The sequence below is a fragment of the Tamandua tetradactyla genome, chromosome 16 (assembly GCF_023851605.1).
Source record: "Tamandua tetradactyla isolate mTamTet1 chromosome 16, mTamTet1.pri, whole genome shotgun sequence".
Taxonomy (NCBI): Eukaryota; Metazoa; Chordata; class Mammalia; order Pilosa; family Myrmecophagidae; genus Tamandua; species Tamandua tetradactyla.
This window is the reverse complement of record NC_135342.1, coordinates 67340194-67354756: the sequence shown is the minus strand read 5'-3', so window position 1 is coordinate 67354756 and position 14563 is coordinate 67340194. Positions and strand designations below refer to the sequence as shown.

General features: G+C 38.6%; 1 protein-coding gene across 1 annotated transcript in view; it reads right to left on the bottom strand.

Annotated features, from left to right (window-relative positions):
- The window catches only part of LOC143658465 (uncharacterized), a 76928-nt gene extending 63380 nt beyond the window's left edge, over window positions 1-13548 (bottom strand). Inside the window, 2 exon segments of the mRNA XM_077130493.1 lie at window positions 12831-12988; window positions 13542-13548. Of these exon segments, the coding sequence (XP_076986608.1) occupies window positions 12831-12988; window positions 13542-13548 (165 nt within the window).
- Between the last annotated feature and the right edge of the window lie 1015 nt (window positions 13549-14563).

The following is a 14563-nucleotide window of genomic DNA, read 5'->3' as shown; positions in this document are numbered from 1 at the left end:
CAGTATTTGTCCTTTAGTTTTTGGCTAGACTCACTCAGCATAATGTTCTCTAGGTCCATCCATGTTATTACATGCTTCATAAGTTTATTCTGTCTTAAAGCTGCATAATATTCCATCGTATGTATACACCACAGTTTGTTTAGCCACTCGTCTGTTGATGGACATTTTGGCTGTTTCCATCTCTTTGCAATTGTAAATAACACTGCTATAAACATTGATGTGCAAATGCCCGTTTGTGTCTTTGCCCTTAAGTCCTTTGAGTAGATACCCAGAAATGGTATTGCTGGGTCGTATGGCAATTCTATATTCAGCTTTTTGAGAAACCGCCAAACTGCCTTCCACAGTGGTTGCACCATTTGACATTCCCACCAACAGTGGATAAGTGTGCCTCTTTCTCTGCATCCTCTCCAGCACTTCTCATTTTCTGTTTTGTTGATAATGGCCATTCTGGTGGGTGTGAGATGATATCTCATTGTGGTTTTGATTTGCATTTCTCTAATAGCCAGGGACATTGAGCATCTCTTCATGTGCCTTTTGGCCATTTGTATTTCTTCTTCTGGTAGGTGTCTGTTCAAGTCTTTTTCCCATTTTGTAATTGGGTTGGCTGTCTTTTTGTTGTTGAGTTGAACAATCTCTTTATAAATTCTGGATACTAGACCTTTATCTGATATGTTGTTTCCAAATATTGTCTCCCATTGTGTAGGCTGTCTTTCTACTTTCCTGATGAAGTTCTTTGATGCACAAAAGTGTTTAATTTTGAGGAGTTCCCATTTATTTCTTTCTTTCTTCAGTGCTCTTGCTTTAGGTTTAAGGTCCATAAAACCGCCTCCAATTGTAAGTTTCATAAGATATCTCCCTACATTTTCCTCTAACTGTTTTATGGTCTTAGACCTAATGTTTAGATCTTTGATCCATTTTGAATTAACTTTTGTATAGGGTGTGAGGTATGGGTCTTCTTTCATTCTTTTGCATATGGATATCCAGTTCTCTAGGCACCATTTATTGAAGAGACTGCTCTGTCCCAGGTGAGTTGGCTTGACTGCCTTATCAAAGATCAAATGTCCACAGATGAGAGGGTCTATAGCTGAGCACTCTATTCGATTCCATTGGTCGATATATCTATCTTTATGCCAATACCATGCTGTTTTGACCACTGTGGCTTCATAATATGCCTTAAAGTCAGGCAGCACGAGACCTCCAGCTTCGTTTTTTTCCCTCAAGAGGTTTTTAGCAATTCGGGGCACCCTGCCCTTCCAGGTAAATTTGCTTATTGGTTTTTCTATTTCTGAAAAATAAGTTGTTGGGATTTTGATTGATATTGCATTGAATCTGTAAATCAGTTTAGGTAGGATTGACATCTTAACTATATTTAGTCTTCCAATCCATGAACACAGTATGCCCTTCCATCTATTTAGGTCTTCTGTGATTTCTTTTAGCAGTTTTTTGTAGTTTTCTTTGTATAGGTTTTTTGTTTCTTTAGTTAAATTTATTCCTAGGTATTTTATTCTTTTAGTTGCGATTGTAAATGGGATTCGTTTCTTGATTCCCCCTCAGCTTGTTCATTACTAGTGTATAGAAATGCTACAGATTTTTGAATGTTGATCTTGTAACCTGCTACTTTGCTGTACTCATTTATTAGCTCTAGTAGTTTTGTTGTGGATTTTTCCGAGTTTTTGACGTATAGTATCATATCGTCTGCAAACAGTGATAGTTTTACTTCTTCCTTTCCAATTTTGATGCCTTGTATTTCTTTTTCTTGTCCAATTGCTCTGGCTAGAACCTCCAACACAATGTTGAATAATAGTGGTGGTGATAGTGGACATCCTTGTCTTGTTCCTGATCTTAGGGGGAAAGTTTTCAATTTTTCCCCATTGAGGATGATATTAGCTGTGGGTTTTTCATATATTCCCTCTATCATTTTAAGGAAGTTCCCTTGTATTCCTATCCTTTGAAGTGTTTTCAACAGGAAAGGATGTTGAATCTTGTCAAATGCCTTCTCTGCATCAATTGAGATGATCATGTGATTTTTGCGCTTTGATTTGTTGGTGTGGTGTATTACATTAATTGATTTTCTTATGTTGAACCATCCTTGCATACCTGGGATGAATCCTACTTGGTCATGATGTATAATTCTTTCAATGTGTTGTTGGATACGATTTGCTAGAATTTTATTGAGGATTTTTGCATCTATATTCATTAGAGAGATTGGTCTGTAGTTTTCTTTTTTTGTAATATCTTTGCCTGGTTTGGGTATGAGGGTGATGTTGGCTTCACAGAATGAATTAGGTAGTTTTCCCTCCACTTCGATTATTTTGAAGAGTTTGAGGAGAGTTGGTACTAATTCTTTCTGGAATGTTTGATAGAATTCACATGTGAAGCCGTCTGGTCCTGGACTTTTCTTTTTAGGAAGCTTTTGAATGACTAATTCAATTTCTCTACTTATGATTGGTTTGTTGAGATCATCTATGTCTTCTTGAGTCAAAGTTGGTTGTTCATGTCTTTCCAGGAACCTGTCCATTTCATCTAAATTGTTGTATTTATTAGCATAAAGTTGTTCATAGTATCCTGCTATTACCTCCTTTATTTCTGTGAGGTCAGTAGTTATGTCTCCTCTTCCATTTCTGATCTTATTTATTTGCATCCTCTCTCTTCTTCTTTTTGTCAATCTTGCTAAGGGCCCATCAATCTTATTGATTTTCTCATAGAACCAACTTCTGGTCTTATTGATTTTCTCTATTGTTTTCATGTTTTCAATTTCATTTATTTCTGCTCTAATCTTTGTTATTTCTTTCCTTTTGCTTGCTTTGGGATTAGTTTGCTGTTCTTTCTCCAGTTCTTCCAAGTGGACAGTTAATTCCTGCATTTTTGCCTTTTCTTCTTTTCTGATATAGGCATTATAGGACAATAAATTTCCCTCTTAGCACTGCCTTTGCTGCATCCCATAAGTTTTGATATGTTGTGTTTTCGTTTTCATTCGCCTCGAGGTATTTACTAATTTCTCTTGCAATTTCTTCTTTGACCCACTTGTTGTTTAAAAGTGTGTTGTTGAGCCTCCACGTATTTGTGAATTTTCTGGCACTCCGCCTATTATTGATTTCCAACTTCATTCCTCTATGATCCGAGAAAGTGTTGTGTATGATTTCAATCTTTTTAAATTTGTTAAGACTTGCTTTGTGACCCAGCATATGGTCTATCTTTGAGAATGATCCATGAGCACTTGAGAAAAAGGTGCATCCTGCTGTTGTGGGATGTAATGTCCTATAAATGTCTGTTAAGTCTAGCTCATTTATAGTAATATTCAGATTCTCTATTTCTTTATTGATCCTCTGTCTAGATGTTCTGTCCATTGATGAGAGTGGTGAATTGAAGTCTCCAGCTATTATGGTATATGTGTCTATTTCCCTTTTCAGTGTTTGCAGTGTATTCCTCACGTATTTTGGGGCATTCTGGTTCGGTGCGTAAATATTTATGATTGTTATGTCTTCTTGTTTGATTGTTCCTTTTATTAGTATATAGTGTCCTTCTTTGTCTCTTTTAACTGTTTTACATTTGAAGTCTAATTTGTTGGATATTAGTATAGCCCCTCCTGCTCTTTTCTGGTTGTTATTTGCATGAAATATCTTTTCCCAACCTTTCACTTTCAACCTATGTTTATCTTTGGGTCTTAGATGTGTTTCCTGTAGACAGCATATAGAAGGATCCTGTTTTTTAATCCATTCTGCCAGTCTATGTCTTTTGATTGGGGAATTCAGTCCATTAACATTTAGTGTTATTACTCTTTGGATAATATTTTCCTCTACCATTTTGCCTTTTGTATTATATATATCATATCTGACTTTCCTTCTTTCTACACTCTTCTCCATACCTCTCTCTTCTGTCTTTTCGTATCTGACTCTAGTGCTCCCTTTAGTATTTCTTGCAGAGCTGGTCTCTTGGTCACAAATTCTCTCAGTGACTTTTTGTCTGAGAATGTTTTAATTTCTCCCTCATTTTTGAAGGACAATTTTGCTGGGTATAGACTTCTTGGTTGGCAGTTTTTCTCTTTTAGTAATTTAAATATATCATCCCACTGTCTTCTTGCTTCCATGGTTTCTGCTGAGAAATCAACACATAGTCTTATTGGGTTTCCCTTGTATGTGATGGATTGCTTTTCTCTTGCTGCTTTCAAGATTCTCTCTTTCTCTTTGACCTCTGACATTGTGATTAGTAAGTGTCTTGGAGTACGTCTATTTGGATCTATTCTCTTTGGGGTACGCTGTACTTCTTGGATCTGTAATTTTAAGTCTTTCATAAGAGTTGGGGAATTTTGAGTGATAATTTCTTCCATTAGTTTTTCTCCTACTTTTCCCTCCTCTTCTCCTTCTGGGACACCCACAACACGTATATTTGTGTGCTTCATATTGTCTTTAAATTTCCTGAGTCCCTGCTCATATCTTTCCATTTTTTTTCCCTATAGTTTCTGTTTCTTGTTGGATTTCAGATGTTCCATCCTCCAGTTCACTAATCCTATATTCTGCCTCTCGAAATCTACCATTGTGGGTTTCCATTGTTGTTTTTTTTTTCCATCTCTTCTACTTTGCCTTTCATTTCCATAAGTTCTGTGATTTGTTTTTTCAGACTTTCCATTTCTTCTTTTTGTTCATTCCTTGCCTTCTTTATAGCCTCCCTCAATTCATTGATTTTGTTTTTGATGAGGTTTTCCATATCTGTTCATATATTCTGAATTAATTGTTTCAGCTCCTGTATCTCATTTGAATTGTTGGTTTGTTCTTTTGATTGGGTCATATCTTCAATTTTCCTGGTGTGATCTGTTATTTTTTGCTGGCATCTAGACATTTAATTACCTTAACTAGTTTATTCTGGAGATTGCTTTCACTTCTTTTACCTAGGGTTTTCTTGCTGGATGAATTTGTTGTCTATCTGTTCTTTGACATTAGTTCAGCTTTTTCTGGACCTCTAGCTTAGGTTTTGTTTAACAGATCAGAATTATTCAGTTCTTGTTTTCTTGTTTCTTGCCCTGCCTGTATGGTGCCTTTTTTCCCCCCACCCTTAGAAGGATCTAAGTAGGTATTATAGACTCCAGCCAATTTTCCCAGACCAAACTGGCCTCCTATCAGGAGGAAAGAGTCACCTGCATCAGTTTTCCCTGAGGGTGAGACCCAGAAGGTTGAAAGACTTTCCTGTGAAGTCTCTGGGCTCTGTTTTTCTTATCCTGCCCAGTACGTGGTGCTTGTGTGCCTGCAGGTCCCACCAGCATAAGATGATGCGGCACCTTTAACTTTGGAAGACTCTCCCTGGTGGAGACAGAGGAGAGGTTGTATGCTGGTTTTAATGGTTTCAAATTACCAAGCCCTGTTGTCTGACTTTCTTGAGGGAGGGAATCCACCTGAGTTGGGCCTCACCCCTCCCCTGGGGAAGGCACAGGCTCCAGACAAGCCCTCAAATGAGCTTGTGTCTGCCTATGCCTGGGGCAGTTGCAGCCTGAGAAGTCCTGCCACTGAATCCAAAGGCACTCAAGCCTTTGTAGAAACACAGCCACAAAAACCTCTGTTTCCTTTTTTTTTTCTTTTTCCATCAGCCCTGCCCCCTTGGCATCGGGGCGAAAATGAGCGACCTCCACTTTGACCAGGTTCACCTGAGCTGGGGGCCTATTTTTGGCAGTCAGAATTTGTTAATTAATGCCACAGTTGGCGTTTGGTTGGGCTCAGCCACTGCTGCTGGTAAAATCTCTTTCCTTTCCCCTCTGGGAAGCAGCCTGTGGGGGAAGGGCGCCAGCCGCCACGGTTTGGGAAACCGGTTCTGGGAAGGCTAGCAGCTGGTCCAGCTGGTCCAGACTGTGGTACGCTGTGTGTCTGGTCACTGACGTGGCCCCAGGAGCTGTTCTGTACTGTTTCTGGTTATTTAGTAGTTATTCTGGAGGACGAACTAAAACGCGCATTTTGCTAAGCTGCCATCTTGGCCCTTCTGTTGAGAGAGAGTCACTGGCCTTCTTAAACCAAGGTATCTTTTGCCTGGATGGATGCCTTTGATTGGACATCTCTATAGCCTTGTTTTAATTGGGACATTTCTCAGCCTTAGAACTGTAAACTAGCATCTAATTAAATTCCCCTTTTTAAAAGCCATTCCGTTTCAGGTATATTGCTTTCTGGCAGCGAGCAAACTAGAACACCAGGTATCTAGTTCTTAATTCCCATCAAGGAGACAAGAAGGCTTCAGAGTCATCATGGGATGGGGTATCACTAATGATTAACCAGATTCAGCAAACATCTACTGTGAACAAACACTGTGCTAGGTGCTATGTTAGAAATCATATAGGGATATAGGACTACAATGCCATCCTTGCCCTCAGTGAACTAGCAATCTACCCCTAATGCTGTCCTACTGCAAATGTGTGGGTCCTGAGCCTCTCCTTTACTTTCATGGCTCCCTACAAGAGCAGCCCTTCCTCGCTTTCTTCCTTTTCCAGCCTGACACAGAAATATCTCACTGAGCACTCCCACTAAAAAATACTGGGAAAACCACAATTCGACATAGCTAAAGGTCTTTTTTGACTCTTATGTCAAACCAACAAATAAGCATGAATAGCTCGCTGTGCAAGGGGCTAACTTAGGCATTCAAATTTCATCATAGAGGCCTGAATTCATAGCATTTACAATGTCTTCAGAATGAGGAGGGCTCATTCAGCGGGTAGAAGAGAATGAAGTGTAGTTTCAGTCTGCATAGACTCTCAAGCCACTCCACTAAGAGGGAAGTTTTTAATTTTCAGTTCTGCACTTCTAAAAGACAAACTCTTCTGAGGCACAGGGGCTTAGCATAATGCTGCTGGAGAACAATGGACCACTCTGGGCAAGATCATGGTCTGCACACATTATTACTCATACACCTCCTAAACTAATTTTGTAAAACCTAGGTAGTCATGACCAAAAATATATGAAAAGATGCTCGATGTCATTAGTCACTAGGGATATGCAAATCAAACTACAATGGGCTACTATTTCATACTCCCTAGGTTGGCCATATTAAAAAAAAAAAAAAAGAAGGAAAATAGCAAGTGTCAGGACCCAGAGAAATTGGGACCTTGATTCATTGCTGGTGGGAATGTGAAATGGTGCAGCCACTGTGGAAAAAGTCTGGTGGTCCCTCAATAGTTAAATATAGAATTACTATACAACACAGCATGTCTATTCCCAGGTATATACCCTAAAGAATTGAAAATAGATGCTCAAACAAAACCTCGTACACAAACATTGATTACATCATTATTCACAGCAGCTAAAAAATAGAAACAACCCAAACACCCATTGTTCTAGTTTGCTAGCTGCCGGAATGCAACACACCAGAGACGGATTGGCTTTTAATAAAAGGGGATTTATTTTGTTAGTTCTTCAGAGGAAAGGCAGCTAACTTTCCACTGAGGTTCTTTCTTACGTCGGAAGGCACAGGATGGTCTCTGTTGGCCTTCTCTCCAGGCCTTTGAGTTCCAATCGACTTTCCCCGGGGTGATTCCTTTCTGCATCTCCAAAGGCCTGGGCTGAGCTGCTTGGGTTGTGCTACGTTGCGCTCTCTCATTTAAACACCAGCCAATTAACTCAAACATCATTCATTGCAGCAGGCACGCCTCTTAGCCCACTGCATATGTAATCAGCAACAGATGAGGTTCACGTACCATTGGCTCATGTCCGCAGCAACAGAAATAGGCATGTTCACCTGGCCAAGTTGACAAATGAATCTAACTACCACACCCATAGACTGGAGAATGGATAAATAAAATGTGGTATATCCAAACAATAAAATATCATTCAACCCTAAAAAGGAATGAAGTTCTGATATATGCTATAATGTGGATGAGCCTCAAAAACATTATGCTGAGTGAAAGAAGCCAGACACAAAAGGTTACATACTGTGGATTCCATTGATATGAAACATCCAGAATAGGTCAATCCATATAGACAGAAAGCAGACTAGGGGTTGTCAGGGGCTGGGCAGATGGAGGAATGGGGAGTGACTGCTAATGGGTCCAGAGTTTCCTTCTGAGGTGACAGAAAGTTCCTGGAACTACATAAAGGTGATGGTTACACAACCCTGTGGCTGTACTACAAGTCACTAAATCATACACTTTAAAATAGTTGATGATTAACTTTATGTCGTGTGAATTTTACCTCAGTAAAAAAGTCCGTTAAAAAACAACAAAGTAGGGAAGGACTCTGCACATTTCTAGTTGATATTTAACAATTTTAAACATAAGTTTAAATAGTTGCAAAGGATGTGAGTTCTGGTATATTATAAATAATGGCGCTTTTAAATAAAATTGTTAATCTTCCTTTTAAATATATCCATATGATATTAATGCCCTCATAATCTGACATTCCATTACCTATTTAAAAATGCATGAACAATCTTTTTAACTGCTAGAAAGTCCATATTATTCTTTTTTCTTTGAAATTATATTTCCATTAGACTTCTCCCCAAATTTTTATCCTTATGTCATTTTTTTAGACTTGAAAGACTTTTTCTGAGTACCCTATCATATTTCTCCACAAACAAAATATACATTACTTTAAATTGAAGTTTTAAAAAATGTTCCTAATATCAAAACAATCTAAATATTAAAATTTTCTTCTGGATTGGGTTGTTATAATTGATATTAGTATAAAATTGATCAAAACAACATAAATATTATAAATTTTGATAAATAATATAAACTATTATTGAAAAAATTTTTTTGGAAAATACACCTCTCTAAGTCGGATGGAGCCTTTTTTACCCTGTTGTCTCATTCACCCACGGATAAATATTACTTCTTATGAGAAAAAGAGAGCTCAACATAAATTATATTTCTTTATTTTGTCTCTAGAAATATAAATGCTATTAACAGAAGTAGATGAAAAATAAAGTTTTGTTACATCAATGTCAGTCACTCAATTCTTTGTATAATTTCAAGTTATACACCCCAAAAATCACATAGTAGTTTATCATCAAAAAATATTTTTACTGATCAATTAGCTAACAGCTAAAATAGGTACACCTTTATGCACTGATTTTTTATGTTTCTTATTTATCTTTAATTTGTATTATTGAAAAGTTCAGTTCACACAAACACAGAATAATAAAATGAATCCCCACGAACCCATCAGCCTTTAATAAATTTCTCAACCCATGGCCAATCTTGTTTCATCTCTACCTCTCATGCCCACCCACATCACCACTGTGGGATTTTTTTTTAAGCAAATCCCAGGTATCATATCACTTCCTCTGCAAATACGTCAATATATATCTCTAAAAAATAACCACACGCCCGTATACCTAAAAAATAAAGCAGTCATCCCCTATCTAACTAGGGTTCAAATTTCTCCCTGATCGTCTCATGCATGTTTTGTGTTTTGATTTGGTTTGTTTTCAGCGTTCGTTTGTTCTATTCAAAAAAACAAGTTTCACAATCGCATTTGGCTGATATTTCTCTTGTCTTATATATATATATATATATATATATTTTTAATTGGGATATGTTCATGCACCATACAGTGCATCCAAAATATATATTCAATGACTCACAATATCATCACATAGTTGTGTATTCATCACCTTGATCATTGTGATCAGATAAGTGAAGGGGGAAAAAAATCACCTAAATATCCCAAATGTTACCAGACAAAGGCCGTGTATTTTTTTGCCTGATGCACTCAATAACCAATTCCTGAGACACCGGGGTTTCAAAGAGAGATAGAGTTTATTACTACATGCGTAGTAGGAGAACAAATGGCCTAGCGGCCCAAAATCTGTCTCCCCGAGTTTAGGAGATTCAAAGTGTTTAAGGATTTTAGCAAGCGGAGACAAGGTCATTTCGAACAGCAAGTTCAAAGCAGAAAAGGAGACAGTGTTATCATTATCATTAAGCTGAAAGGAGGGGAGGTAGAGCTATCACTTCAGTACTAATGGTGTAAACCAAAGGAACGAAGTAGTTAATGGCTGACTTCATTAAATCCTGATTTAGGCAAACTCCATTTAACTGCACATTCACTTTTCATTGTCCAGTGACTGTGACATGCTTTTTACTTCTGTATCCACCCTGCAAGATGATGCTCCCTGAACAGGGTGCTGCCAGCCAAACGAGGAAGTTCTTAGAAATAAATAGATTTCAGGAAAGATTTTATTTTTTGCTTCATTTAAAAGTTTTAATTTTCTTTATTTTTTTGACTAGTAATGCAAAAGATATTACAAAAAAAAAAAGTTTCCTTCCCACCCCTTTTCTCCTGCCATTCAGTTCCCCTCCCTGGAGGCAACTGATGAGAAAGAATTCAAACAAAAAATGTTGTTGTAATACGTGTATGCCTTGGGCAACCTGAAAGAAACCATTTGGAACTAAAAACAGTACGGGAAGTTCTTGGGTATTGTTAGGGCCCCTGTTATGGGAAGGATTATTATAGAAAGTTAGAAGCAGGGTCAACTTAAGGGTCAGGGTAAAACCTGACAAGTCACATAAACATAAAAGAGGAGGAGGGTAAAGGAATGAAACACTGAATCTGGGAATGCGGAATTACAGGGAAGTGTGAGCCCAAGACGGGAATGGGAGTTTCTAGAAGACCAAGGAGAGCTCAGATAAGAATAAATCCCACCAGCAAAGACCAGTCAAATAATGGGAAACCCAGGAATGGAGCCAGGTCCCAGGACTGCTGTTCTTTGCTGAGCTGACCCGGACAGAGGCTGATTAGTTATCCTGAACTCCAACCCTGTCCTCCAGAAGTTGTCTATGATGTACACTGCCTCAAGATCACAGACCCCTTCAACTTTAGAATTGGAAGGAAACTTGAAGATTATCTGATACGCTTTATCAGACTGGAAGCAATCTGTTTCAGAACCCCTTAACACTCAAAGATAATGAAGACCCAGAGAGTTTTTGTTTATGTGGGTTAAATCTATTGATATTTACAATATTAGAACTTAAAACTGATCATCAAAAAATATATATCAATTTATTTTAAAATAATATTAAGCATATTGCATGTTAACAGAAATAAGATATTTTCATGAAAAATAACCATTTTCAAAACAGAAAAAAAATTGTGAAGAGTGGCATTGTTTTACACTTAAATAAATCTCTTTAACCTCTGGCTTAGTAGAAGACAGCTAGACTCTCATCCTTGCTTCTACATTCAGGCTGTTTTGATATCACATGTCATGTAGCCTCTGAAAAACCACTATACACACATGAGAGATGAGTGAAAAAGGCAAATAACATTCTCCATCCTATTAGGAAAAGGTTTTGATTGGGGTCTCGGGGACTCCAGTTGTTCCTGGAATATATTTTGAGAAGTACAGATCAAATGTAATTTAGGATTGTACTTTCCTATAATGTCACATATTGGCAATATGACCTTGGGCAAGTTACTGAACCACTTTAAACCTCAGCTTTCTCAGCTATAAAGTGGGACTAATAATGGAAGTTGCCTCTTCTGAGTGTGAGGATATCTGCCTCATATATATTTAAATATATAAAGAGGGGTGGTGCAATGGTGGCTTAGTGGCAGAATTCTTGCCTGCCACACCAGAGACCTAGGTTCAATTCCTGGTGCCTGCCCATGCAAAAAAAAAAATTCATTAAATATATAAAGGGGATGAACACATATAAATGTTGAACACAAGTAACCACTCGAATAATAGTTCTTCCTAATATTGTTCTGAATATTTGTTATTACTTCACACCAGGTTTTGTACCAGGCACTGGAGGTTGGTGGAAGTGAAATGAGTAAGATAGGCCAAGTTGCTTAAGAGTACGGGAGATGAGATAAACGCATACCTATAAAACAAAACAGACTTGTATCAAGAATAATACAAAAGAGGGAGAGGTTGTGTTCATTCATTCATTCATTCAATCATTCATTCAACAAATATTAATCAATTGCCTCCTGTGCACCAGAATCAATAGCAAGGAGGAGGGCAACATAATGGAACCAAACAAGGGGAAAGAGAAGCAGAAGGTAAGGCAGAATACTAAGAGATGGGACAGGGCATCACAGACCATGTAGAGCTTTGTAGGCCAGTGTGGTTGGGGATATAAGGAAATGTTTTATGAGAAGGTGAGTTGAGCTAGAATTCAAGAAGAGGTAAGATTTGGACATATACACACATTCGCTTTTTAACTCATTCAACAAATATTTGACTTTTGTTCTGGTTTGAAGGGAAGTATGCTCCGTAGAAAAGCCATGTTTTAATCAAAATTCCATTTCATAAAGGTAGAATAATCCCTATTCAATACTGTATGTTTGAAACTGTAATCAGATCATCTCCCTGGATGATGTGATTTAGTCAAGAGTGGTTGTTAAGATGGATTAGATGAGGACATGTCTCCACCCATTTGGGTGGGTCTTGATTGGTTTATTGGGGTCCTATAAAAGGGGAAAAGTTTTGGAGAATGAGTGACTTGGAGAGAGCAAAGAATGATGTAGCACCACAAGGCTGCATGAACAAGGGATCCCTACTTTCAAGGAAGATGTTTCTGCACTTTAACTGCTTTTGTTATCCAAGAAATACATACTTTAAAATTTTAGAAAATACAGTTGAGCAAAAATGAGAAAACAGAATCCATCCATAAGCCCCTCTATCTGGAGAGAAACACTTCAGGCAGGGTGAGGGTGAGGTAGGTGCACTCTCCTGGGTACAAAATGTATGGAGTCAAGAAAAACCCAGCCATCCAGATAAGCAATATTTAATATAATATTTTTAGAAAGCAAAATGAATGCAAAAAAAATGTTCAACTGTGATGAACAAAATTTCAACATTTTTAAGTACAGACAGGATCCAGCCCAGCACTGGCATGATTCAGCCTCACTCACCTCACTCTCATTCTGGCTCTGACTGTGCTGGCTATTCCCGGTGTGTCCCCATCTCCTAGATCCATTCTCTGCCTTTCCCTGCTCTATTCTGGGACTTGAAAGGTTGATCTCTGGTACTTCATCAACGGTCTTCCTTTGTCCTCTGGCTTCTAGCTGGGCTCAGCTATCAGAGGCACCTGCAGAAAATCAGAAAAAGGAAGGATCAAGAGATTGGGATACTTCTTCCCCAACTCCTTAAGTTCTGGCCATGACTGCTACCTCTACCACTGCTGTATCTCAGCCTTCTTTGAGCTCTCCTGGCCCCCTCAGGCCAGCATTGACAGCTTCCTGCTGTTATTACATTCTAGGTGCCTCCTGTTGTTTCCTCTAATACTGTCCCACATTTCTATAAATAGTTCCTTCATGAATTCCCTTCTAAATTCCAACTGAGGGCACTTTCTGCTTCTTATGGGAATGTTGGCTGTTAAAACCACCCTCAACATTTTGGGTTGAAGATATTTGCATTTAAAAAAAATGAAATGTGGACACAATCAAGATGTCCTTCAATAGGTGAAAAGATAAGCTGTGCTACATCCATACAATGGCTTATTATTCAGCCATAAAAATAAATGAGCTGTCAAGCCACAAAAAGACATGGGGGAAAGTTAGATGCACATTGCTAAGTGAAAGAAACCAGTCTGTAAAGGCTACACACTGTATGATTCCAACTACCTGACATTTTGGGAAAGGGAAAATTTATAGAGTCACTAGAAGGTCCATGGCTGCCATGGGTTCAAGGGGAAGGGGGCCAGGAGGGCTGAAAAGGTGACATCTTTAGGGTAATGACACTATTCTGTAGGATATGTGTCATGTTCAGCTTCATGTGTCAACTTGGCCAAGTTGTGGTACCTGTTTGTCTGACTGGGCAAGTGCGGGCCTGTCTGTTGCAATGAGGACATTTCATAGAATTAGATCATAATCTCATCAGCTGCATCCACAGCTGATTCCATTTGTAATCAGCCAAAGGGGAGTGTCTTCTGCAATGAGTGATGCTCAGTCTAATCACTGGAAGCCTTTTAGGGAGGAATCAGAAGAGACAGGCTCTCTTCCTGCTTCAGCCAGCAAGCCTCTCCTGTGGAGTTCATCCAGACCCTCCATCGGAATCCTCGGCTTCACAGCTTGCCCTGCGGATTTTGGACTCTGCATTCCGGTGGTCATGTGAGACACTTTTATAAATTTTATATTTGCGAGTGTTTCCTGTTGATTCTGGTTCTTTAGAGAACCCTAACTAATACATCTTGGTGCCAGGAGTGGTTCTTAGAAGCAGAATATTAAAAATGGGGTTTTATGAATGGTTTTCTACTCAGACTGGACTCGAAGGCACTAAGGACTCTGATTCCCATAATCAGAATGGTACTCCCTATCCATGGAGTGAGTTGGCAAACGAGATAGTCAAAATCTCACCATTCGATTCTCCTAATGCTTCACTTGTACTAAGCCAGGCTCTGGGGGGATAATGTTTTTGACACCTTTACAGAGTTTTGTGGAAATAAGTATAGAGATGTTGGCTGGTTGTTGTTAGATACACTGGCTATATTAAGGAGTGAAAGGGATGGGCTTAAGGCTTCAAACGAGAAGCTTAAGCGCCGTCTGACAGATGTAGACGTTTCTGTGAGTATCCTGAAGGAAAATCTTATTTCCTGTAGCCGTAGACTTGAGATCTCTGAAAATCAGACTCAGAATCTTATTGTTAG